General features: G+C 42.2%; 1 protein-coding gene across 2 annotated transcripts in view; it reads right to left on the bottom strand.

Moving 5' to 3' along the window:
* Nucleotides 1-4,601: 4,601 nt before the first annotated feature.
* Nucleotides 4,602-27,838, bottom strand: part of PBX3 (PBX homeobox 3) — a 225,698-nt gene continuing 202,461 nt past the window's right edge. The window contains exons 5-8 of one of the 2 annotated variants that reach the window (XM_032165140.2): nt 11,133-11,298; nt 9,764-9,876; nt 8,871-8,960; nt 4,602-6,146 (exon numbers count right to left, since the gene is read on the bottom strand). In XM_032165140.2, coding sequence (XP_032021031.1) covers nt 6,054-6,146; nt 8,871-8,960; nt 9,764-9,876; nt 11,133-11,298 — 462 coding nt within the window. In that variant the 3' untranslated portion in view covers nt 4,602-6,053. The remainder of the gene's footprint in view (nt 6,147-8,870; nt 8,961-9,763; nt 9,877-11,132; nt 11,299-27,838) is intronic. The other variant, XM_032165141.2, reaches the window with a different exon arrangement.

Raw genomic sequence — 27,838 nt, 5'->3', positions numbered from 1 at the left:
CGCCAATGGCTCTGATGGGGTGTTGGGAGGAGACCGACATTCTTCCCCTTCTCCGCTCTGCCCTGCCTAAGGCTCATAGTGAACCTGCAGACCCAGCATGATGAGAAAGAGACACTGACAAGATATCAAGGCACGAAGGAATAAGAATGTGAGTTGGCCAGGCGCGGTGGCTCACGCCTGTAATCCCAGCACTTTGGGAGGCCAAGGCAGGCGGATCACGAGGTCAGGAGTTCAAGACCAGCCTGACCAACATGGTGAAACCCCACCTCTACTAAAAAAAAAAAAAAAAAAAATTAGCCTGATGTGGTGGCACGTGCCTGTAATCCCAGCTACTCAGGAGGCTGAGGCAGGAGAATCGCTAGAACCCAAGAGGTGGAGGTTGCAGTGAGCTGAGATCACGCCATTGTACTCCAGCCTAGGAAACAAGAGCAAAACTCCATCTCAAAAAAAAAAAAAAAAAAGTGTGAGTTTAGGCTTCAGACTGACATTCTGGCTCTGTGTGTATTTGGCCAAGTGGCTTCAGTCTCCCTATCTGTGAAATGGAGATGATAATTGCACCTTCCATGGGAGGCTGCTGTGAGCATTTCAAGAGGGAGTCTGGGACCAGCTAAAGAGCAAGCATCTCCTGCCTCCTGCCTCTGTAGCTTCTCTGATGTACCCTTCCCCATGCCCCCTGCTCCCTCCTTCCCAGCTCCTCCCTTTCCCAACTCTGTAGGGCCTCTGCTGGGATGCCCAGTAGGGATAAAAAGTGCTGCACAAGGGGAATGGCAGGGCTGGGCTCTGCCGGAGGGCACAGTGATCTGGGCTTGGCCTTGAAGGACAGGCAGTCACCAGGGGAGAGGGTACAGAAGGACGTTCCAAGAACAGGGAATGAGGGGACAGGCTCCTTCCTTAAGTCTCTTGCCCAAGATTACACAGCTGGTAGGAGGCAAAGCTAGGATTCAAATCCGCATCTGGGCCGGGCGCGGTGGCTCACGCCTGTAATCTCAGCACTTTGGGAGGCCGAAGGGTGTGGATTGCCTGAGGTCAGGAGTTCGAGACCAGCCTGGCCAACACGGTGAAACCCTGTCTCTACTAAAAATACAAAAAATTAGCCAGGTGTGGTGGCAGGAGTAGGTGGGACTCCTGAGTCCCAGCTACTCAGGAGGCTGAGGGAGGAGAATCACTTGAACCTGGGAGGTGGAGGTTGCAATGAGTTGAGATTGCACCACTGCACTCCAGCCTAGACAAGATCGAGGCTCTGTCTCAAAAAAAATAAATAAATAAAATAAAATGAAAAAAAAGAAACACATCTTTTGGGCTCCAGAACATGGGGTGAGATCTGTTCAAACCCAGAGCTGGTTGTCTGGCCAGGAGAGCTAAGAAGACTGGGGCCAGAGCTGAGCGGGGCAGAGCCTGGGACTTGGGAAGACACCCATGGGGACACGGATACACACTGAAGCCCAGGCAGAATTCTACCCATGATAAAGTACACGTGGAGAACGTGCCCAGGCCTGCAGTCAGAACTTCAGCTGGTAGGAGGCAGAGCCAGGATTCAAATCCACGCTGCTGGGCTCCAGAAGCTTCACTGTGACAGCTGCCCTCCCAGGGAGGTGCTCTGTTTGCCCACATTAGTGCCAGGCCCAGTCCAGCGCAGCCAGAGAAAAAGGGGTCTTCCTGTTTCTTACCTCCAACCCCATGATCTGTGGACACAGATAGCACCACACACACACACACACACACACAGTCTGTGATGCATGCCACACACACACACACACACACACCCAGACACCCATATTCAGGTGGCCCTGGCAACTGAGGCATGGGCAGAAAAGCCACAAGCAGGGACGATTTCCCTGGTCACCTCCCCCCAGACGGGACCTCATACTGGAGGCCTGATGGCCCAAGTTCACCAGAGCCTGTCTGATACTAGTAGCTGCTGAATGTGGCACATGGGGACTTCACAGGGCAAACCCCAGCTCTGGACAGATGGTGTCGCTTCTTTGAGCCCCAGATTCCCATGGGAAAATGAGATAATAGCACCCTCGTGGGACTCCACAGGCATTAAATGAGATGCTGTGTGGGAGGTGCTTGGTGGGGGGCTGGCCCACAGGGGAGGACCCTTTCTCCTGGCACCAGCACGCATTTCACCCCCCCGCCTGGGAGACTCAGCCCAACGTTACTTCTTCACTTCTCTGGAATGCCACCCCCTCCCACCCCCACTTCTGGCCAGGGAATGGCACATGGACATTGTTTGGTCTGGGGGCTACACAACAGCCCTAACTTGGTTTGCAAGGCCACCTGGTCCAGCAGATTTAAGAGACTCCCACACCACTTGTGCACCCCAGTCAGAAGCCTGATACCCATCCCCACGTGGACAGCTGCACAGGCCCTTGGGCTCCACGTGCTTGTGAACACACATGTACTCTCAAGTAAGGACACGGGTTCTTGTGCATCGAGTGGTATGTGGACAGGCCCCTTTGCCCGTGACTGGGTATTTCTGGCAGTTTCCTGTTGTTATTCTCTTTGATCTTGTAATAGGTTTTGGGACCCCCACTTCTCCAGTCCCAGGGCTCAGAAGCCCACCAGGCTTTCCGATGCTCTCCGTAAGTGTTGGCTTCTTGAGCAAGAAGGGCTGGGTCAGCAGGTGGGGTCTGGTTTTACTCATTTCGGAGTGTAGCCTCTAACCCACTGCTTGACGCAGAAAAGGTACCTGGTGAAAATCTATTAAAATCAATGACTGATTTTGCCCAATTTGGAGTGAAACATGCCCACACCGTCTCAATGTCTGGAGAGCTTTACAAACCCCAGGGGACACCAGAGGCTGGGCCAGAGGGCCTGTGTGATGGCCCAGTTTCCTCACCTATGAAGTGAGGATGCGTCTACCCTCCCAGAGAGGTGGTGAGGAGTGAAGAGAGAAAACGTGCACATGCTTCCTAACACAGCACATAGGAAGAACACTGCTATTTTCATTTCAGCCTCCCTAGGATAACGGAGACACCCATAATTCCCTCAAGGGTTGCTAGTCAACGTGTGAATCTCCTATAAGCACTGGCGTGTGCTTCTCTCCACACACTGGTCCAAGGTGAGACTCAAGGCGGTTCTGAGGAAGTGTCTGCTTTGGAATGTTAAAGATGTATTTGGGTGTGCATATGTATTATGTTCCCACAGTATATTTTTGCAAAACCACATAGCATATATTGTTTTATTTACAAAGATGAGAAAGGCTGACCCACAAGCTAATTGAATCATGCAAATAATTATTTAGCCATGGGAGCAATTCCTACAGGCAGGCTGAGCACCAAGTGAGAGAGGACGGCTTTGGAGGGCAATCTATATTATAAAGTTTACCCTCACAGTGTAACTGCCTGGAGATTAATGGGAATGGTGGCCCTCGACCTTGTTTTGCCTGGCTTTACCAACTGAAAGAGTCAAACAGTTGTATCTATCATAGACAATTTGCTGCAACTAATTAACATTAATCTGATTTCCTGTGAGTCAGTTTCCTTGAGATATAGTAAACAGGCCAATTACCTGCCATTGACCTCTTTTATTATAAAGATTTAGATATTAGCAACAGATGTATATGTAAACATATGGAATTTCTAACAATTTGAAGAAAACAAACGTTAAATCCAGTTAAAATATTTTTAATTGGTCTTAGATTACAAATTTAGAGTTCAAGAAGGTATGTTGAATATTGCAGGGATTCTGTTTTTTCAGTGGCATCTGAGGTCCATTCTTTCCAAACTTGTTAGTCTTTAACTGTAAAGAAGTTAAAGGTGAAGAAGCAAATGTGTGCCAGATGCAGTGGCTCACACCGGTAATCCCAACACTTTGGGAAGCCAAGGCAGGAGGACTGCTCGAGCCCAGAAGTTCAAGACCAGCCTGGACAACACAGTCAGAACCCATCTCTAAAAAAGAAAAATAAGTGAACTTAGAAAAAAAAATCTTTTCAGTTGGGTCCAGTGGCTCACACCTGTAATCCCAGAGCTCCAGGAGGCCAAGGTCGGAGGATTGCCTGAGGCCAGGAGTTTGAGACCAGCCTAGGCAACATAGCAAGCCATGTCTCTACAAAAAAAAAAATTAGCCAGGCATGGTGGTGTACACCTGTAGTCCTAGCCACTCAGGAAGCTGAGGCAGGAAGATCGCTTGAACCCAGGAGTTTTACGCTGCAGTGAGTGAGACTCCATCTCAAAAAAAAAAAAAAAAAAAAAATCCATCTAACAAGTGCCAAAGGCATCACTAGGTCAGGAGAGTGTGAGCTGAGGGCAGAGAGACCTGGGTTCAAGGTGTGACCCCTTGCTGTCCTAGGTCTGTGACCTTTTGGCATTCACTTAAGTTTTCTGAGCTTCAGTTCCCTAATCTATGAAAATGGGGAGTTTTCCTTGCAGTGTTACTGAGCACATCAGGATCAAGTGAGGCCTCCTAACGATGGTTCAGTAGGCGGCATGGCGCCTGCACACTCAACAGCAGCTGTTCCTTCCCTCCCAGCCTCACCATCATCTCAGAGTGGTCTCCGACAGGCAGGCAGTTACACTCCCAGGCCTGGTGCTGGGTGCAGTTTCTCCTCTGCCTGCACTTGGCTGGCTCAAATAGTGAAGTAAGAAACTGCATCAACATTTAATCATGAAAGCAAAAAGTTTATTCATGTTTGAAACTACATATAACTACCACGAGGAAGACTTTTTCAATCCAGGGTGTAATCCAGTTAGAAAGGAACACGAAACGTTTTTAATACATTAGAATCACTGCCACAAATTATTTTCATGACTCAATCTGTTTCAGAATCGCATACAATACAAAAAGAGAGAAAGGAGAGGGGGCCCCATTACACAGGGTGAAATATACAGTACTGAATACTGAAATCTGAATGCATCACAATTAGTCGCTGATTTTTTTTTTTTTTGCATGGATTAGTAATAAGATGAAGAACATTCAAAATGTTTCTCAGTATTTACAACAGTTTTACTGATCCTGTGTTGAATTAAGACCCAATGTTTCCACTCTCGGTTTTTTAAAAGTTGCAAATGCAACCCTGATTTTTCTTTTAAAAGATTACAATGTACATTACATTTTATGAAGGGAAACAAAGAGTTAATTACAAGATGCAAAAAGATAAGAAAGAGACAAACTACAGCGTATTGTTCAGAGGTAGTAAGTGAGCACTCTAAGCTACAGAACATGTTGAAATTCTATTGGTTTGTATGAGTTCGCATGAGGTAATAAAGCTGTGTTTTGATTGGTGGGATGTATAAATACTCTTTTGCTACACTATATACAACACTCCAGAGAGCAGGGCCTTTTGCGGATGCCCAGAGGACGTAGCAAACCTTGACAAGTCTGTGCAGCACCCAGTGCACACCGTAAAACCCCAGACGGATCGATCTCGTTTTCACCTCTATCAGCAGCAAGTATCTTCGTCTCTCAGAACGATCTGGATCCATAATTGTATTACCGAGCAGACTCTGGGCACTGGTGCTTTCAGAGAGAGAAACGATGCTACCAGTCTCTGATCTAATTATAACATAAGAGTTCTGAACACAAACGTGACGAGAAAGATTCTTAAACACAACCATCATTAACAGGGATAGCCAAACAGCTCTTTATTCCAACTCCATTAGTGATATGAAAGAAAGACAATCCAAGTCAGTAATGGAAATATGCAAGAAGTTCAATTTAGGTGAGGTGAATTTTTGCATCTGCTTTAACGGTTGAGGTTTAGTGTATATTGTACTTTTTACCCTTAAGGCCAAGTAATTGGCAAGTGTGAAACCATTAATGTAAAATATTGATAATAAATTATGATAAAATAGCTACAGGACTGTCAACAATGTTAAATCTTGGCCTAATTGGATAAAGTGCTTTTTTTTTTTTTTTAACATTGTGTGTTTTTAAGTATAAATACAAATGATTATGATTCCTTAAAAAACAGATTTACCAAGTTCTCTAATAAGACGAGGTTTTACAGTAAAGCTGTAGATGGTGGGCTACAAAAACGCTTTCCTTTTCCTCCTATTGCTCTGAATGCACTTATCAAGGCATGTCAGCTCAGGGAAAAGTGTGGCCAGAGATTAGTTAGAGGTATCCGAGTGCACACTTCCTGGGCCTTCTGTAGGAGAAGTCACAGAAGATGGAGTTGTTGCGTCCTGCCAGCCTCCATTAGCCTGAAAGGAGAAACACAGTTCAACGGGTGCACGTCTACATATTAATTCTACTCCCCAATTTAAAACACCCAGATGACAACATAAGAGCAGAGATGCATTAGCAAAATGTATTTTCTAAACCCACTGTGGCAGGAGTTGGCAGCATGTGTTAAAGTGGGATTAAATGCATGTAAAACAAATCCATCCCATCAAGTAAAGACTTGGCAATAAATCAACATGCTGAAGAAGGGCTTCAGTGAGGCCCATGCTGGCATCAAGCTCGGCCTTTGATCTGCTGGTAAAACTAAAGTGACTCAAAAAGAAATTTCTTAAGAAGGGAGCAGTGGAGAAGCTCAATGCAATGCCTCAGTGAAACTCTGGGCTCCATGAAGTCTAAACTTCACCCCGGCTTAATCATATTTCCACAGAGAAGCAGTTGCCCACCCTTTTTCCATACACGCCTGACAGCCAGCTACTGTAACCCTTGGAAAGTGAAGGCCAGAATTTCCCTCCAAATAGGATCTTCCAGAATGAAAATGCATGAGCCGCAGAGCAGCACACACTGTTAAAATCTGTATTCCAATTATCTGTGGCTGAGGCTCCTATTTGGGATGTTGCTCCCACCTTCCACATGCTGCTGGCCCTTCCTGCCTCAGACCTGCAGCAGCAATAACCGTACTCAGAAACAAATTTGCCTTATGTCTTGGCCTATAGTGGCAATTGCTGAAATCAATGTCTGATCAGATTTCTGCTGTGGCAGACAGCTTGTCGCTACATATTTTTATGTCAGTCAAGAATAGGGAGGTGCCAGCCTCGTGAGTTGGGGAACACTGAGTGGAAGTGACGGGGCAGGCCTTTCTGGAGAGGAGGCGAGGGTGAGCTGGCTCCCCGTGCCTGCAGCACCAACCACCCTCTGCCTCCATGCTGCCCCTAGAACCAGACCTCCCACACCAATGTCAGGGTGGGTCATAAGGTGCCTCCTGCCTCCCTCACATCTACTTGCAACTTCCTCTGCAAGTCCATCCAAAATGCCCTTTTTCAGGCCTGGGCTGCCAGGCTGCTGAGAACTGTCTAGATTCCCTGCCCAGCCTGGATACAGCTCCTAGATGAGCATGTGGCAGCCATTGTTTCTTCTCCCGTGATCACAGTTCCTGGAGAACTCCCTGTCTTCTAATTCACTGCAGAGGTGGCATGCAAAGCACCTTTTCTACCTCTATGACCTAACAACCCCACAGAGATGACCAGACCCTACGGGAAGAGGATTTTCCAGGCTTCAGGCATATCAAATTCAGGTTAGGAAAAACAAAAGGAAACAGTATTAAAAAAAAAAAAAGCTATGGTGGTATTGTTTTAAAGCCTCTGTTTTGCCAGGTTGGTAATGACATGCTCATGTGTGTTCGGTGGACTCTCAGAAATCCTCTTCTCTAAAAGGTGAGCTGTTTCCCCCCTCAGGTATGAAAATCTACTTAGGAAAAGAAAAACTCTCACACAGATACAGGTCTAAAGATATTCCATCTGAAGTAAACATCATTCTTCTTTTATCCAAATTTATAAACAACAAATGTACAATATTTTTACCCAGCGTGGCAGCTGGAGGAGAGGTTGTCAGCAAGCATTCTTTTTTTTTTCAAAATAAATTAATCCTTACTCTGGTGGTTTGAGATTATGCACTGTATTATACAACAGTGCCTTATCAAGCCTCATCAGTGAAGATGGAATTCATGTCTGTAAAATGCTGCAGGCAATCACAGTTTCATATTTTATCATGTTGATAAGGATATCGCACATTCTCTGAAGCATTTCAAAACACTTAAATGAAAAAGGAGAAATGCAACTAAAAGCCTTTTTATATGGTTTGTTGTGGGTTATTATGAGTTATTTATAAGCCCAAAAAGAAAGATTTGACATTTCAAATGTAAAAGATTTGAGTATTTAATGGTCCTTTTTTCCCTTTACAATTGAACATCCTCAATCACTTTTTAAATCATTAATATTTACTCTCATACCAAGCCAAGGCCCTAAAAAGGGAGAATTTCGCACATTTTCTTCCTGAGTCTACTACCGTGAGCTGGGCAGGTAATTTCCTTCCTAAGTCTAGAACCCCAGACTCCATCCACCACACCCCGCAGCACCACCACAATGACCTGCTCCCCTACCCCCTTCCCCCTTTTCCAGAGCTGTGTGTTTTGCCATTTTCCATCCATGTCAGTGGAGGGAAAGGTAAAGTTGTAGTGAAGTAGTTACAAAAGTTAAAATTATTTCCTCCATAATTAAAATTGTCAAATATGTTGTGCATCCCACATTGACAATACAGCAAGATGCTTTTAATAACACAATTATTTGTTTAGCTTGGTTTGTTGGTCTGCCTGGGATTCTCCAAACTTACCACCTTCACCTGAGTTCCGTTTGGGAATTTTTCCTGCTGCCTGGTTCTAAGATAAATGACCTGTTTTCTACTGTCTCCCTGGAACACAGCACTGATGGTAGGAAATGGCGTCTTAATGGGCTGATGCTTAAGTCCCTGCTGATGACAGGACACCAGCCACTTCTGGGCATCTATGAGGACTTCTAAAGGTATCTAGGCAGCATCAAGCATTTAGGTTCCTAAAATAAAAGTGCAGCAAAGACGCTGCCTTCCCTACCTGCCAAAAAGATGAGAAGCCAGGTCAAATGGCTATTAATTTCTTTATTAGTCACTGTTTACCTGACACTGTTCTCCTACAGCTGGCTCCCTGGAGTACTCACATTTAAATTATGTGGACTGTACAGTGAATTTCCTCCAAGGCCATCACTGTAGCCTCCCGTCTGATTGATAACATGACGGAGGGTATCCACCTAGAAGTGAGACAAAACAAAATTCATCATCCCAAATCTATTAAAACGTCATCACTTACAAAAGGAAATAATTTGAATTATGTGTGCCACAAGGGTTTAACATGTTCAATGAAAGACAAATTTATCAATCAAATGTGACTGGCAGAATTTCAACGATTCTTTGCATATTTAAACTCACAAATCTTTGTTTTTCATACCAGCCAAACAATAACATCTTCATGGCAATGCAACCTTCCATCTACAGCAACCAAATGGATGTGGCTGTGGGTGAAAACCTACTTAGAATTGTGTATATGGAATTATCTCAACTCTCTTTCTCTCTCTCTCACTTTCTCTGTGTCTCATACACACACATCTAGATGTATAAAAACTATATGAGTAGTTCTGTTCTCAATTAAGAGGACAAGAAAAGAGTAGAAATTATAGAGTTATAATTTAAGAACTCAGGTTTTTGTACTCTAACTTAAGAAATGAAACAGAAACACGTTCTTAAACCATATACACACTGGCACACTCAATTTTTCTGTTCTATTTTGTGACAAAACTAAGATGCACCCAATCCCTCTCCATGAGCTCAAGCCAGAGCCGAATGCATTCACAAAGTTTATCAGGTTTGAATCATCACAAGTCACTGTTCACTTGACTTCTCATTAAATTAAATGGTGGGGCAGATGGGTCCCGTTTGGAAGCACCCAGCACAGGTTCTGCATGGATGTGTAGACCACTTCCATGGGGTCAGAGGAAGGAGTTTTGAGCCCAAACCCTACCCTGCTAGAAAGGCCCCACTGGGGCATTTCTCCTACCTGTGATTGCACATTGGCTCCGACTTGGGACCCTTGGTAAGAATCCCCATTCAGACTCTGCATGTTCATGAACATGTCCCCAGAATTTGGGAGGTTAAAAGAACCAGAAGAACCTGGAAAGGAAAGAGTTAAGTAGCTGAATAACAGAGAGCTACACACATAATCCTCAAAGACCTAGAGGCAGGGAGAGGAGAAAAAGTACAGAAGGGAAAGGCTGTGCACAACATAAAGCATTTCCAGATCTAAGAGGATGGAGAGTAACTCCAGAGCGTTGGGTCCTGTGAGTCACTCCACATCTAGGAGAAGTCCCATCAATGGGGAAGCCCAAACTTAAAAAACAAAAACAAAAACGAAGAGACAAATCAAAATAAATTAAAAAGAAAAAATAAACCAAAACACCCAGCAGCTGGCCTGGACCCTTCCCCTTGTTTCCACTGATCTCCAGGATTTAGTCATTACACAAGCTTGTCAACATGGCTAACTGTCACGGTGGACAGCCACCCAGAGAAGAGACTTTTCCAGGAGCTCTTTCTTAGCTATGCATGTACCTCCCTCTCCTTTCACCTGTTTTTATGTGCCATTAAAAAGAACTGTGGGGGCGAGGAGACAAGACAAAACAAACAAAAAACCCCCTACTTTCTGAACTTCTAAAGATATAGTTAAGAGACCTTCTCAGAAAAGCCCCTGGAATTACTACTCAAGTCCATCTGTTTGGACTAGCCGCACATCTTTCATTGTTATTCAAGTTCCCTGAAATTTTAAAGTATTTCTAACCCCCTCATAAATGTCACATAAAATGCAGCCAAAATGTACCGGACGAGGATCCAAGAATCTTGCATGCATGTATTAAGCACCATAACCCTCACAGCTATCCACCTACTAAGCATGCCGTCAGCCCCGCTCAGACAGTGCTGCCGAAAGGCAGAGAAAGGACAGCGGCACTGGGCAGAAAGCACTGCCGCGCTTCCCTCCAGCATTCCAGCTTCCTCACACACAGCAACTGCTGCATTTCCCACATTTGCTATTTCACTCTCCACAGACCACTACTGACCCTAAAGTGGTATCTGGAAAGAGATAGCTAAAACAGTCATGAGCGATAGCACTCTGCCTAATTACTGAACTGAAAGCCACTACTAAGTGTAAAAGTTCCATAATCTACTAGTGAGTGGCATTCACTGTGAAGAGTGGGTTTACAGGCTCTGGCCTTCCACTCATTCACCCATCTCAAGAACAAGCCTGCATCTGAGCATAAATCTTCCTTTTTAGTCCACTCTGTCCTCAATATGGCTCTTGTTTCCTGGCCTGTGGGACAGGGCATTGTGGCATAAGGCTGCCTGGGCCAGTTGGGGAGCGAGCTCCCAGTACGCACCGGAATTTGGTGTGGTGGGCGAATTGGTCTGGTTGTTCTGCACAGCTGCTGCTACTGCGTGTGCAGCTGTCACGGCCGTCTTTGCAGCATAGAGGTTGGCTTCTTCCTGAAACTTGCCAATATTCTTCTTGTACCTGATTCGTTTGTTGCCAAACCAATTGGATACCTACAAATTGCAGGAACGTGGAGATGAAGGGGAAGAGAGGAAGAAGTAATCAAATTCCAGTAATACCTGTTGGACACCAAGGCAATACCTTGGGAGACACACAATTCCTAGCCTGCAACCTCACATCCTATGGATCATGCATAATGGTTTTAGGTGTTATTTTCTCTTTTGGCAAAACTCTCACATTCTTTTGGAATAACGCTGCTTTCTTAGAGTTGGCCACAGTAATACCAAAATGGCAGGGAGCACTGCTCATAAAAGATACCCAACTGCTATATACCGATTAGTATATAAATAATCAGGCCCCCAAAATCAGGCTGAAAAGCTGAAGGAAATATTTGCTAAGTTAGGTAAATAATAAGAAATACTTGAACATGAACGACTTCTTCTTCTTTTTTGGGTCTAGAACAATTTTGGCAGCTGTATAGTAGAATCATGTTTGGTCTGCTGAAAAGAGTAACATCAATTAATAATGGATGAAAAAACCCTTTGTCTTCTGCCTTAGAAAATACTGCATGTCTGCCAAGATGGCTGCTCAAGCTCTGCCAGTTAACATGTGGGAAGGTCACAACTTGAAAACTCAAGTAATTCCAACCAAGTCAAATGCAAACATAGAGGAGCAACTCTAATGTCATCAGGTGGAATATATTTCTTTCTTTTGCAAACTTCTTATGATGTCAGCCGGTGCAAATGGAAGAGAGATTTCTACAAAGGATCTTCGCAACAAGCAGATTTCACCACACTTGAAGGAGAGCAGAACTCAGCCCCAGAATCATGGCTCAGAGTTACAATGTGTTCAGGCACCTGTAATTGAGCTATATAAAGAAGCTAAAAGCCACATGGCAATTTATAAGAAAGTATACCCACTCGCTATATAAAAGGATCTGACCTCTCTTTTATTAAAGTAACAGTTTAAAAATACTTTTCAATAATTTCTTAATAATCTGTCAAAGGAGCATATTGCTGTGATATCAGGCTGGGTGGGGTCACTGAATAATACCCTGAAGGTATCATTCTTAACAGCTATTCATAGGGGCCCTGAAGAGACTTAAGGAGTAGTATGTAGTTTGACGCCTTCCAACCCAATTTACACTGTGGGCACCCCTTTTGACCATCTCTGCCAAGTCTTTAATTGCTTTGGAAATAGAATTCTCATTCTTCAACCTATGGCACTCATCCTTCTGGAAGGAGCAGAGAGCCCTGGCAAGGGAGCCATGTGAGGAAGACAACATTGGCCTTGCTGCTGCCCATATGCTGTCCATCCTGGGGATCATGGGGTGCACACATGTGCACATATACACATGCAGGCATACTTGCCGAGGACCCATGCAGCAACCATGAGCATAGGTTCGTCAGACAGAAACAAGCCAAAGCCCATCAGGAAGTAAATGTGCTACAGATCAGCACTTCCTAGCTGTTTCTGTTCCACCATCTTTTTTCCCCCTAGAAGACTGTATGTATCCCTTCTTTTCTTCATATCAAATAGAGTGGCTCTAATAACTATCATTTGGTGAATGACCATTATGCAGAGCACCTTGCATACATTTTCTCATTTTAATGTGAACAATTTCAAGGGCTAGGTGGTAGATGGGAGTAGTTATACTGGTATGACACCAGTCCCAAATCCAATGGCCTTGTCTCTCTGACTAGTTTGACCTCTCAGCAGTGTCTGATACTTGTAATTACCACCCCTCTTGCCTAGAGCAGGCTTTTACATGGTGTATGTGACATTATACTCCTTCTCCTCCAACATCTGCTCTTCCCTGATATATGAGAGAGACAGAGAGAGAGAGTTTTCTCCAGGGCTCAGCTCTTGGCCCTCTTCTCTCTTGCACCTAGAGCAACCTTATCCATATTCGAAATTTCAATTATCCTCTCTGTGTGGATGACTCCTAGATTTTTTTTTTTGAGACACAGTCTCACTCTTTCGCCCAGGCTGGACTGCAGTGGCGCTATCTCAGCTCACTGCAAGCTCCGCCTCCTGGGTTCACGCCATTCTCCTGCCTCAGCCTCCCAAGTAGCTGGGACTACAGGCAACCGCCACTGTGCCTGGCTAATTTTTTGTATTTTTAGTAGAGACGGGGTTTCACCATGTTAGCCAGGATGGTCTCGATCTCCTGACCTCGTGATCCGCCCGCCTCGGCCTCCCAAAGTGCTGGGATTACAGGCATGAGCCACCACACCCGGCCGAATGACTCCCAGATTTATAGTGAGTTCTCATTTTTAAAGAGATTTCCATATAAATGTTCTGCCACAACTTCCAATTCAATAGGTCTAAGAGGAAGTCAGGTGTCCTCTAAGCCTGTGCCACCTCCTCTATATTTTCTTTGTGGTCCTGATCTCTCCATCTCCAGAGATGTGGTACTCACTACCTCACAAAATCCCTGCCTCCATTGTTGGATAGTCCTAATGGGTATATAGTTCTCTTTATTCTGAACTACAATCTGGTTTCCTTTCCTTTCCACACATTGGTCCTACTTCCAACATCTGGACTGTCACAACATTAGGCCTTCAAGCTCAGCCCCAAGGGACCTCTCCATCCTACTATTAGCCTTCTTGGCCCTCCCTTCCTTGAGCCCCATATGCTCACAGCAGGTGTGCATTATAACTGCATAGGATGTGGCAATGGGAGGAAGTTAGGAGAGTATGTAAGCGAGGAAGCCATGAGGGCCTGAGTCAGGCAGAGCAGTAGGAATGGAGAGGGCACATATCATGGAGGAGGAACAGACAGAATCTGGCCACTGACTAGCTCTGGAGGTCAGTGGAAAGGGACAAGCCAGAGACAATGCAGGTGTGGTGCCCAGGCCTTGAGCAGGATGGAGACAGATACTTGGGAGGAATTTCTGCACCAGGATAAATCAGCCTCAGTGACCATTAGAATCCATACCAGAATTATGTGATTCTAAAAACAGAAAAGTTCTAAATCAAGATTGGAAAAGGACTATAAAGGTATGGGTTCTGATTACGCTTGTTAAAGCACGTTCTCTTTGACCTTACCTCATGTTTCCCAAAGCATGCTCTCAGCTCAGGAGACAGACCTAGAGCTGGCTTGCAAAAAGCTCTTTTAATACATAATTATCACTCTAGCTTTTCTGACTAAGACTGTCAGGCCTTAGAAAGAGTTAAATATTGAACATATCTATAGTGCAAAGGAGGATAGTCTTGGTTGAGAGGGAATCTGGTATTTCTTAAGCATAATTAATGAAAATTCCCCAACTCTGAATTTAGCAACAAAGGCCCATCTTAGAATTCTCTTCTTCCAAACAATTCTCTGTTGGATTCAGTACTTTGTAGTTAATATTACCTTGACAATCAGAGAAGCTATAATACATTAATGAAACCTAGCCTGGAAAATCAGATTACAGCTTTATTAACAGTTTCATAATTGAGGAATCTCTGTACCATCGAAGGTCTCATCTCTAGATATGTAAGAATCCTCTGTTTATGCATACCCCTGGACCAATCAAACAACAGTCATCACTAATAAAGGTTTATTTAATTCTCACAGTAAAATTTTAATATCACCAGCAGCCTGGGGAAGCTTTAGCAAGTGGATTTGCTTGACATCAGATCGTTTTTATTCTGCTAGTCCCAATACTTCTTAATCTTTAATATCAAGGCAATTAAAATTAATGGCCACTCATCCGAAGCTACTGTGGGCACTGTTTCCTTGACATCAATTGTTTGATGGGATTACCTAGAGGTTAAACTAACAAGCAAGGTTTAATTGGAAGCAATGAAAGAAGCAGTGATCATACGTTATGTTTAACCTGCATAACCACATCTAAATGAATATCTAAAAATGTTAAACTATTTCTCAAATTAAAATATGCACGTCACATTCTGATATTACAGATTTGGGTATTGCAGCAATCAGCTATTAAGACCACACTGCTGCAACTGAGATGGGGTAATTAATGTATCAATCGACACCTAAATTCAGGATTTTTTTTTCACCTTTTAAAAACAGATGGATATAATTAGTTGCAAAAGAAGCCCTAAGCTCACCCAGTAGGAAGCCTCAAAGGCTGCAGGTCATGGGGCCCCTCCTGCACAGAGCTCACAGTGGGGCCAGGCTGTATGCGCAGTGCATGAAGGCGAGCAGAGCTTGCTCCATCTCTGAACTGGAATGGTCTGTACAGTGGTCCCAGAATAGAAACGCAGGCAGGAAATTGGTGAAGGGAAAGGGACTACGCTGTCCTGTGCCTCTCTGTTGAGCCGCATATCAAGGATTCATGACTCTGGATTGTGCCCAAGGCAAAGGGCCATGGAAGAATTTTAAGATCAATTAAAAATGAGAATAAAAGCACAAGTACTCTCCCTCTTCTACTGATGTTCATTGTTATCAGCCCCCAGACCGAGCCTCTGGTAATTAGGAGAATGAGTAGTGCACATTATGCAGGCCGCTGATTTTCTGGAACTTTTCTGCAAGGCCAAGGAGCAGCCAGAAAGGGGTCTGGTCTCTCGCATATACTACAACCATGTATTTCCCCCACGCAATTCAGCTATAGATTGCCAATTGCTTTTAAAAGTAAAAATGCTTTCCACATAACACAATAACTAGATTCACCTTTTACATAGCTTTTTTACCTTCTTCAAAAAGCTTTTACTCATTATCTCACTTAAAACCTCTGACTTGGAGGGAGTTGAGTCAGATGTGGGAAGTATCACATAATGGTTACGTGCTTTGGACTCAGAATCCAGTTTCAAATTCACACTCTGCTATTTACTAAGCTGAGTGACTTTGGACAGATTGTTTTATTTTAGTGTTTCCTTTCCTATAAAATGAGAATAACAATATAAATAGTAGTATCTTCCTCACAGAACTGTTGGGTGCATTAATGGCTTTGGCACATACCATTTACCTGGTAACTATTAGCTATTACTATCACTCATGTTTTATCAAGGAAGAAACGAGAGATCAAGGCCACAGACAAGTTGCCCGAAGTGGGATGCAAAGTGGGATGGATCTAGAATTCAGCCCTAGGACGCCCCGTCAGCTTTTCTTTTTTAAATAATCAACTGTGAAATGCTTACCGAGCATCTGCTATAGTCAATACTGTACCAGGTGCTGTGGGGAGATGAAAAAATAAACACATGGCCCCTGCCTGCCTGGACTTTACAATCTGGTTATAAAAGCAATGCTATCCACTCAAAATAATTAGCAAAACTTGCAGGATGGTGATGATCTCATGCTGAACCGCACAGTGCAGACTCTAAAAGCAACAGGGATTTGGAGGAAGAGACATCCCAGCAGGTCTGAGAAATCAGAGGAGGCTTCTGAGGCAAGGTCAAACTTGAACGGGACCTCCGTTTCAATCCAATTCAATTCCATAGTGCTTTTATTGAAACTCCACAGGTCAGAAGCAGAAAACTCTAATAGCTCATGTGGCCACAAATAAGCCAAAAATGCAAGCCTGCCTCCCTCTCCCTGGACCACTCCGAGATCCCAGAAACTTTTAATATCTTCTGTAACTTAATTCCCTTTTCCCTTCTTAACCTCTAAACCCCCTTTTTATAGTGATAGAGGGAAGAGAAACCCATTCTACAGAAAAAGGAGAGGAAAAATCAAGAAGTTTTTCTACAAGAGGTAGCATCTGAGAGAACATTTCTGTCGGGGAAGGAGCAGGCAATGAGGTGGGGAAGGCATTGGTACCTGGGGAGGAGCAGGAGCAAAGCACCTGAAGGGCTGGTGGGTTCTGGCTGAGGAAGAGGAAGGAGGAGAAGCTCTGGGCAAGGGAAAGCCTGAAGAGGGGCTCGCAGGTTCTCCCCAGGTGTTACTGCTAAGTGCAGGGGACAGAGCTGAAACGGAGCCTGAGATCTGTAGCAGTGGAGTTCAGAAAGGGTTCCAGTGAGGCTGCCCTCCCATCCATGTGCCTGTCCAGGGTCATTGGTCTGCACATTTTTGCTGTGCAAAATTCCCCCTAAATTAACTTTTAAAAATCATGGAGCCTCTCACACAAATTTCCTTCCTTGCACATTTTCTAAGTTGGCATTTACAATTTTTCGTAAGTCTACATGGTTGTAAACAGTGTTATTCCAGTATGTCATATCTTAAAATAAAACCGTAACACTATTCTTTAAAATGTATCCAACCAAATATAAATAGCACAGCAGTTTGATACCATTATCCATTTAAAAAATACATAGGCCAGGCATGGTGGCTCACCCCTGTAATCCCAGCACTTTGGGAGGCTGAGGCGGGCGGATCACCAGGTCAGGAGATTGAGACCATCGTGGCCAATATGGTGAAACCTTGTCTCTACTAAAATACAAAAAATTAGCCAGGCATGGTGGTGCATGCCTGTAGTCCCAGCTACTCAGGAGGCTGGGGCAGGGGAATAGCTTGAATCCGGGAGACGGAGACTGCAGTAAGCCAAGATCACGCCACTGCACTCCAGCCTGTCAATAGAGTGAGACTGTCTCAAAACAAACAAACAAACAAAACATAAACTTGCTCTTCAAGTCTAAAATTTTATGTTCTTCTTTTTGTTCTTGAAAGTGTATTTCTAGTTCATTTCTCTTCCATATTATCCTAATGCAATATACTTTTATGCTCTACAAAAGGAATATATGGAAATTGAAAATTTGAAATTGTTTTTATTTCCTGTAATTATAAGGCTCTACATGTTTAATATTTCCTTCTGGACTAAACTATCATTATAGTTAGTTTAAAACTAATCAAAGCAATACAAATACTTATTTTGATAAATAAAAATATACTTATTTTGACCATCAAATGTAGGTTTCATCATACATGCATTTCTTAATTGGGAGTGGGGTAGTTGTACAGTGCTGATTAAAGGAGGTTTGGTTATCACCAATATTTCATATTGCTCCTGTTGGGCACCCAAGAGGGTCTTATACTTCAGGGCAATGAACCAAGTGGGAGTATCCCTTTCTTTCATAAAGTGAGAAAAGGGCAGGTAGGAAAGGGCAGGAAGGGAAAAGAAAACCAACACAATGCTTCCATCACAGCCACTTTCTGGGGCAGGTGGATTTTAGGAAGGAGTACACATATACGTAAGGAAAGCTTGCCAGTGAAAACCTTGAAACCGTGCATACCTGAGTCCTCTTTGGAAAACCTTCAGCTACTCTGTAGAGTATGCGTCCCCGCAAGTTTGCAGAGTGCTGCCTTAAGTGATCAGGCTAACTCTGGTTACATTTTAACTTCTCTATGTGAGCACAGCATGGGAACCCCTCATACTGGGTATGCGTAAAGACTCATTTGGGTAACCACTTCCATGTGTCACAATGACCTTTTGTAGCTACACAGACAACAAATCTGTCAGCTATAGGATCTTTTAAGTTCAGATTAAAGAAATAAACCTAAGGGGGGTAGATACAGTTTACTTATTTTTTAGCATAACCTTTCTGGAGAGTAAGCCAGCAAATATTAGCATACCCTTTGCCCAGATTACTAAAACTTATCTTGAGAAAATATTTACAGATAAATGTACAAAGATATCCACTACAGTCCTACTTTTTCTTTTTTTGAGACGGGGTCTCACTCTGTTGCCCAGGCTGACGTGCAGTGGCACAACCACGGCTCACTGCAGCCTCAACCTCCCAGGCTCAAGAGATCCTCCCACCTCAGCCTCCTGAGCAGCTGTGACTACAGGTACCCATCGCTACGGCTGGCTAATTTTTATATATTTTGTAGAAACAGGGTTTTGCTATATTGCCCAGGGTAGTCTTGAACTCCTGAGCTCAAGTGATCCACCTACCTCCCGAAGTGCTGGCCCCTCAGTCCTACTGCCCCACCATGCCTGGCCCCTTAGTCCTACTTATTAATAGAAAGACAGAGAGACTAAATTTATAGCACATTTGTATAATGGAATATGATCATTTATTAAAGGTCATGTTGAGGGGAAATATTCATTGACAAATCAAGGGGAAAATATTCATTATATACTATAAAAAAGGAAGAAAGGGCATTTTTTTCTTTTCATACACCATGAGTCTTTTTTTTTATTTTGGTAAAAATACTCAAACACTGACATACATAGATGTAGGTATATACACAAGCACAGGAAAAATGTACTAACATGTGACTATCATGTACAGTGGGGTTTAGAAGTAATTTCTGTTTTTGTGTTTCTTGTGTTTTCAGGTATCATCCAAATTGTTTCAGATCACCAAGTATTAGGATTTTTTAAATTAGAAAAATATACATTTTAATGAATAAATTAACAACAACAACAACAGAAAAAGCACTGGAAAGTCACTTAACAATCTTTATGAGTTTAAGTGCCAGGTCTTTTGCTGGGACCCAGAGCTATACGAGTGACCAATCCCATTCCTGCACTCTATCTGAAGGGCATGGTTGACAGGTTTGAGAATTCTTAAAATAATTAAAATCAAACATTTGTAAATCTCAAGCCACTGAAATTTCCCAAGCAGCTTTGCATCTAAGAAAAATTCCATGTTCAAAATAAAAAGCTAAACCATCTATAATGTCTCTACAGTCACTGAAACCCAATTTATTAATTAGCTTTAATTGTATCTTACGTTTCAAATTTTGTCACTACATTTATTGATCGTGTTAATAACAACATTAAATAAAAGAGAAAAATTATTACTTAAAGGCCGCCTCCAAGAGGCAGAAGTGTAGAACTTTGTAGTTCATCTTTGGCGTTGCTTCCGTGCATAAACTGCGTCAGGGAGAGGATCTGCACTTGTTTGGAAAGAAGCAGCTGACACTAAAACATCATTATTGAAATTAAACTGAAAATTTATGAAGCACAAATCTTAGAAAAATTTGCCATTGTGTTTCCCCATGTTTACTTGTGATGCATACTTTATGTACTGTGCCTAATTAAATGTAACAGATTATGAAATGTTGAAATGCTAAGTCATGTATAATGGAACATGGCAGCATATTTACATGGTAAACAATTTTACCTCTAACAAACAGTTTCTCCCTAATCAATGTTTTCATCCCCATTATGTGATTCAATTTGAAATGAGGGATGGAAGCCAGATAGTGCTCAATTTTTAAAGTTAATGGTGTTAATAAATTCTAAATTTCACACCAGTCCTCTCCCTCCAGAAGGTACAGGTTTGATACAGTTTCTATAAGGACAGAAAGGCTGGGCATGCTGTATACACACACTGTGTGCATTCCTCTAAGAACTCGGAGGACAGCTGGATAAATGGGTTTGAGAGCCAAACGGACCTGTGTGTAAATCTCGGCTCTGCAATTTCCTGCCTATGTTACCTTACACAAGTCATGCCATCTAAGGTTCTCCTTTCCTGGTCTACAAGGTGGGATAGTGATACCTCCTCCTCATGGGGCTGTTGTGAACATTAAATGAGATGGCATGTTAAATACATAGGACTGTGCCAGGGATGTACCAGGCACTCAGTAAATGTTAGTTTTCCCTTTTCTTAAATCAGCAACAACAAAACCCTCTGAAGGCCAATGGCATACACACCATGCTTGCTTCCTACAGTGCCTACAGTCAGGACCCCTTTTCCCAGGAGCTTCAAGTTCTGGGCAAGCTGGTCCCTGCTCCCAGTGCTGGTAAGCCACTGGCAAGAGGGAACAGTCAGCAGCAAGAAAGGAAAAGGAGGTGAACTCCTGCATACCTGAACAGAATAAAATTCCTACCACAGAAGACCAACAGCTCCCATCTGCCACACTCCTGCTGGGCTATTGTTCCGCACAAGTACCTGACAGTGCTACCTGTATCCCTTCTCATCCCTGCCCCAACTAAGCAGGACAATGCACTGGACCTAGAATTTGCAGGAAACCTGAATTCCAATGTCACTTGTGCCTGTATTTAAACAGTGGCCATTTGCAAAGAGCTCATTATGAGCCAGCTCTGTACTAGGAACTCTGCATGTATTGTCTCATTTAACTGTTACACAGACCCAATTCTACTGAAGCAAAAACTGAGGTCAGAAAGTTTATGTAACTTGCCCAAGGTTACAAAGCCCGTTTCATTATGTCTTACCTGATAAAACTTGTTTTCTCTTAATACTTAAAACAAGTTTCAAAAAATATTCTTTATTCAATTTCATTTCTTTTTCATTGTATTGAATGGTGAGGTCTACAAACTTATATTCTACCTTTTCAATGCAAAATATTTCAGCTCCTTCATGGTTAAAATGTGGGCTAGCCCAAGAATCCACACAATTTTTTTTCTCTTCTAAGAAAACGAGTTGCAAATTTGGCCAGGCGCGGTGGCTCACACCTGTAATCCCAAGACTTTGGGAAGCAGAAGTGGGTGGATCACCTGAGGTCAGGAGTTTGAGACCAGCCTGGCCAACATGGTGAAACCCTGTCTCTACTAAAAATTAAAAAACTAGCCAGGCATGGTGGTGGACACCTGTAGTCCCAGCTACTCAGGAGGCTGAGGCAGGAGAACTGTGGGAGAACCTGGGAAGTGGAGGTTGCAGTGAGCTGAAATCAGGCCACTGCACCTCTAGCCTGGTTGCAAATTTATAACAACTGACTTGAAAACCAACTTTTGGAAAACATCTCACTTTTAATGGGAGAACTGAACAAATAGAAATTCAGTTTCCATAGCATTTGAAATAATTTAAAACAGATTCACTTGTCAAGTACAGTATTTTTTTTATTTGAGGCTGTGAAAAATTTTATTGCCATAATGTGCTGACACCCTTACAGTTCAGCTTTGCCCTTTCTACTCTGCATGATAGACTGATAACTGCTCGTGACGTTCACAAAGAGGCTCATCTGCAAAAGTGTATAAAACGTCAGCCTTGCGGCCACAGTACATAGAAAATGGATGACACTGTTCCACTCCCTAAAACACGTGCTGAGGGGTGCCTCTAAATTACCACAGACAATGTTTACAGTTAAGAGTTTTTTTTTCTGGCTGGGCGCGGTGGCTCACGCCTGTAATCCCAGCACTTTGGGAGGCCAAGACAGGCGGATCACGAGGTCAGGTGATCGAGACCATCTTGGCTAACATGGTGAAACCCCGTTTCTACTAAAAATACAAAAAATTAGCCAGACGTGTTGGCGGGCGCCTGTAGTCCCAGCTACTCGGGAGGCTGAGGCAGGAGAATGGCGTGAACCCAGGAGGCGGAGCTTGCAGTGAGCTGAGATCACGCCACTGCACTCCAGCCTGGGGGACACAGCGAGACTGCATCTCAAAAAAAAAAAAAAAAAAAAAAAAGTTTTTTTTCTTTGAAATTATTTTTCTCATTAGAAAAAAAGTGTGGTAGGTATACAACTCAATAGTTTTCCTTCCTAGGCTCTATGGAAAGCCTCTTTGACAGATTTTGAAACACTGACACCACAACTGTGGAAATGCCTCCCATCAGCTACACTGAAAGGTGGAGCCATCTCCCACGCAACACAGCCGCATCCCAGAATGAATGCACGGAGCACTCCAAATAACGATGGGCCAGACTTTTTGTCCTGACAAGTTTCACGTAAATCTAATCCCTGTAAATGAAAACATCAACATGCATTCAGTGTCCTATGAAAAGAAATCCTACAGTCACGCCTCTTGTTTAACGGAAACGCTTATTTATTCAACCACCACTCCTTACCACATACCCACTGCAGTTTTCTTTTCTTTTCAAAAATCCAGAAAACTTTCATTTAATTGTTAAAGTGGGTATACCTATCCTCAAAAAGCATAGTAAGCTTTCAACATAGATAATTAATTCTCATCAAAAATGAATCTCATGCATTTTTGGAGTAAATAATTATATATATATGTATGTATGTATGTATGTATAAACGGTAGGTCCATCAGAGACTAAGAACAGACACACCCTCATGCCCCTCCCTGGCTCTCACCTTTAGGGAGCCTGTGAATACTTACCACACTAGTTTGCTGGATGTCAGAACCTTTGTTCCCTCTTTCTTTTGGATCCTTTACAAGACTCTGTATGCTCGGCAAGAAAATGTAGGTTGAATGGATGACAACTGGCATTTAATGAACATTCCTGAGATGCCAGGCCCTGTACTAGGCACTCTTCATACATGATTTCATCAACCCCTGAATCCCCTGAGCAAATTATCATTACTCTAATTTTATAGATAAAAAATGGACTCATTAAATTATTTGCTCAAGGTCACACTGTTACTAAATAGTGCTGGAGCAGGGTCTGAGTGACTACTCTGCCTTCCTACACAGAACGTACAGTCATCTGAAGTTAAAGTACCAGTTTACCAAAACAGATGATATGAAAGGACGGCACTGGATGGGTACGGTGGCTCATGCCTGTAATTCCAGCACTTTGAGAGGCCGAGGCGGGAAGATTGCTTGAGCTTAGGAGTTTGAGACCAGCCTGGGCAACGTGGTGAAACCCCATCTCTACAAAAAATACAAAAATTAGCCGGGCATGGTGGCTCATGCCTGTATTCCTAGCTACTTGGGAGGCTGAGTTGGGAGGATCACTTGAGCCCAGGAGGCAGAGGTTGAATTGAATTTTCAGTCTTTTGCTATTATAAAGACTGTAGCAAGAAACATTGTACATAGATAATGTGCTTGTAGATTAAATTCTTAGAAATTGACCTACTGTGCGTGTGTGTGTGTGTGTATACTGTGTATAGATACACACACACGTATATACATGCACATATATAGATATGTACAGTATATACATACATACACATACCACATACACATTCATGTATATATAATATATATTTAAAGCTATAAATTTCTTTCTAAACATGGCTTTAGCTGTATCCCATGAGTTTTGGTATGTTATCATTTCACTGTCATTCACTTATTTTCTAATTTCCATTGTGATTTCTTCATTAACCCAGGGGTTATATTGCTTAATTTCTAAACATATGGAATTTTATTTGGTTATCTGTTATTTTCTAATTATCTGTTTGTGATTTCTAGTTTAATTCCACTGTAGTCAGAAAACATACTCTGTTTTAAACTGTTTAAAATTTATTTATTGAGAGGTACTTTATGTCCCAGAATACAGTCAACTTTCAAAGTGTTCTATAAGTGTTTAAAATTAGAATGTGTATTCTGCAGTTTTTGGATGTAGTGTTTCTATGTATGTCCATTAGGTCAAGTCTGCTAATTGTGGTGTTAAAATCTGCTATATCTGTGCTACTCCAAAGTGTAGTTCCAGAACCATCAGCATCAGCATTAATCTGGGAGCTGTAAATTGCCAGCCCCACTGCAGACACTTTGAATCAGAACCTCTGGGAATGGGGCCCAGAAATCTATATTCTAACAGCTCTCCAGATCATTCGTATTTATGTATGCTACAGTTTAAGAAGCACTGTTCTATGTCCTTACTGACTCATATGTATGTGTCTGTTTGTTCAGTTACAGAAAAGTGTGAAAATCTCCTATAATGATTTTGAACTTGTCTATTTTTCTTTGAAATTGTGTAAGTTTTGCTTTATGTTTTTTGAGCTTCCTTGAAGTGCTCTTTATCTGATATTATTAGATCAACACAAACTTTCTTTCGGCTATTGTTTACATTTTTTCATACTGTTATACTTTCTACGTCCTTATATTTTAAATGTGTCTCTTAGAGAACACATAATTTTCATTTGTAAATCCTGACTCTATTACTTAGAGTATTAAATTCATTTACTTTAATGTGATTACTGACATATTTAGGTATAAATCTAACATCTTACCAAGTACTTCCTATTTACTTCCTATTTGTCCCACTTACTATGCATTTTCTCTTTTTTCCTTGCCATCTTTTAGACTGCTTATTTAAAAAAAATTATTCTATGTCTTTGTCTCTCTTTATTAGTTTGAAAGCTATATACTATTTTACTTTTCTTTAAGTAACTACCTGAGAGATTTACACTTTCTCGACTATTCAATTCTAACATTAATTGGTACTTTTTCACTAATTGGTACTTTTGCCATCTTTCCCAGAAAACGTAAGAGTCTTAGAACACTTACTCTCCTCTCATAACTTACAAGGCATTATTACTGTGTATTTTAATTCTATACATACTGTAAGCAAAATAAGACATTATCTTTATTTTAAACAGTACTATTCACTTAGATTTACATACATATTTATCCTTTTCTTTGCTTTTCTACTCCTTCCTGTATCTCCTACCCTGTATCTGTAATCTTTTTATTTCTGTCTGAAGAACACATTTTTTGTATTTCCTTTAGAGAGAAAATGAGAAAAATTATTTCAATTTTTGACTGAAAATGTCTTTATTTCACCTCCACTATCAAAGGACATTTTTGGCACGTACAGAATTCTAGGGTGACATTTAATTTGATTCATCTCTTTAAAGATATCACTCTACTGTATTATGTCTTTATTGTTTCAGTTAAGAAATCAGTGGTCATTCAATTGTTGTTTTATTGAAGGCAGACTTACTTTTCCCTCTGGCTGCTTTTGTTTCAACCATGTTTAGTGTGGATTCCTATTTATTTATTCTGTTTGGGGGACTGGCGTTCTTCACGAGTCTAGGGCTTGGAATTTGCTATGGGTTTTGGAAAGTTTTCAGCCATTACATTTAAAATATTGCTTCTGACCCATTCTCACATTTGCTTCTGGGGCTCAAACACATTTATATTAGACTTTCTTACTGTATCCTCTATGTCTCCTATTCTCTGTCTCCCAATTTTTCTATCCTATTGTCTCCGTATTCTTCAATTTCATTATTTTCTTGTGACTCATCTTCCAGTCCACTGATTTTCCTTTCAGCAATGTCTAATCTGCTTTTAACCCAATCCACTAGGTTCTTAATTTTGATTCTAACATTTTTATTTGACCCTTTTTTTTATGGTTTCCAATTCCCTGACAGAACTGTCCAGTTTGTCTTTCCCCCATTATAGATATTAAGCATAGTTATTTTATAGTCCATATCAGATTCCTTTATTTCCTATACTGTTGTGAGTCTGTTTCTATTGTCTGTTGTTTCTGCTGGTTTCTGTACCAGAAACATTGTCATGTTGTCTTGTATATCTGCTTTTTTCTCTGATTGGGTGCCCAGTTTTTTGTTTGTTTTTGTTTTGCTTTGTTTATGGAAACAACTTGAAGCCTAGGATGCTGCTATCTTTCTCCACAAAAAAATTTTGTATTTGATTTTTCCAAGCACCTATGAATAGCAGCAATCCAATGTCAAGGAATAAGGTATTCTAAGGCAGAATAGCAGATCTTCCATTAGGGTCTAATTCTGATGCACTCGCTGCTAAGATATAGCCCTAGCAGTTTAAGTCCTAACCCAAAGCAAAGGGAAAGAGGCAGCATCCCTTAGCAGGTCTAGACACCAATTCACACCTTTTTACCCCTGAAAAGTTGTCTAAAGCCCTGCTTAAATTCTCAGCCTCTTAGCTATTACCTTAGAATTGGCAATGGAATCAGGGAAATATCTTTTCCCCCAGCCTTATTTTCTTATTATCTGCAGGTTCCCTGGGCAACTTCATCCATTCCCAGGGCCTCAACTAGTAACTTAAGTGAATGACCTCCAAGCTGTATCTTTAACCTTGACCTTTCTTCTGAGTTGTATTTCCAAACTGAACATTTCCCAACAGATGCCGAAGGCAATGTGAACCTAGCATAACTGCTGCCAAGCTTTAATGTCCCCTCCATCAAACCAGCTTTTCCTTATGTGTTTCCTATATCAGTTAATAATATCACCATCTTCAATAAATGTCTATGTGCTGGATACACTGTGCTAGACCTTAAGAATATAAGGGTGAATAAGATAGTAGTAGTTCTGGCCAAAATTGAGTTTACCATCTATCAGGTGAACAGCATTTAACAAATCATTATTTAGTTACAATCATGGGGAAAAGAAGTTATGAGAATACACAATGGAGGATAGGAACTAGAGGTATCAAGGAAAGCCTTCTTGAAGAGCTGACATTTGAAGTGAGCTTTGAAGGAGTAGAAATTAATAAGATGTCTGTATGTGTTTGGCAGGGGGCAGGGATAAACAATTCCAAGCAGGAGAAACTGCATAACAATAATTACTATTATATCTTCACTTACTCTGTGATAGGCACTCTGCTAGGTGCTTTACACATGCTTTATCTTACTGAAACTCCCATAACCCTAGGAAGTACATGCTATTTTTTTTTTCTTTTTGAGACACAGCCTCACTCTTCTGCCCAGGCTGGAGTGCACTGGCATAATCTAGGCTCACTGCAAACTCCGCCTCCTGGATTCAAGCGATTCTCCTGCCTCAGCCTCCTGAGTAGCTAGAACTACAGGCGTGCACCACCATGCCCGGCTAATTTTTTGTATTTTTAGTAGAGACGGGGTTTCACCATGTTGGCCAGGCTGGTATTGAACTCTTGACCTCAAGCAATCCGCCTGCCTCAGCCTCCCAAAGTGCTGGGATTACAGGTGTGAGCCACCATGCCCGGCCAGTACATGCTGTTTTTATCCCAACTACACACTTGAGAAAAGGAGGCACAGTGAGGTAAAATGACTTGCCCAAGGTCACTGAGCTAATAAATTGGGGAGGAGCTGGGGTTTTAGTACAGGCTTGTCTGAGTCTTCACAGTCTATAGCCTTAAGTCTTATAATAAAATCCCCCACCCCCCCACATAATAACAGGCTCCAGACTTACTAAACTGTTTTCCTAACATAT

This window comes from Hylobates moloch, unplaced genomic scaffold (assembly GCF_009828535.3).
Source record: "Hylobates moloch isolate HMO894 unplaced genomic scaffold, HMol_V3 SCAFFOLD_10, whole genome shotgun sequence".
NCBI lineage: Eukaryota > Metazoa > Chordata > Mammalia > Primates > Hylobatidae > Hylobates > Hylobates moloch.
This window is presented reverse-complemented; position numbering and strand designations above follow the sequence as displayed.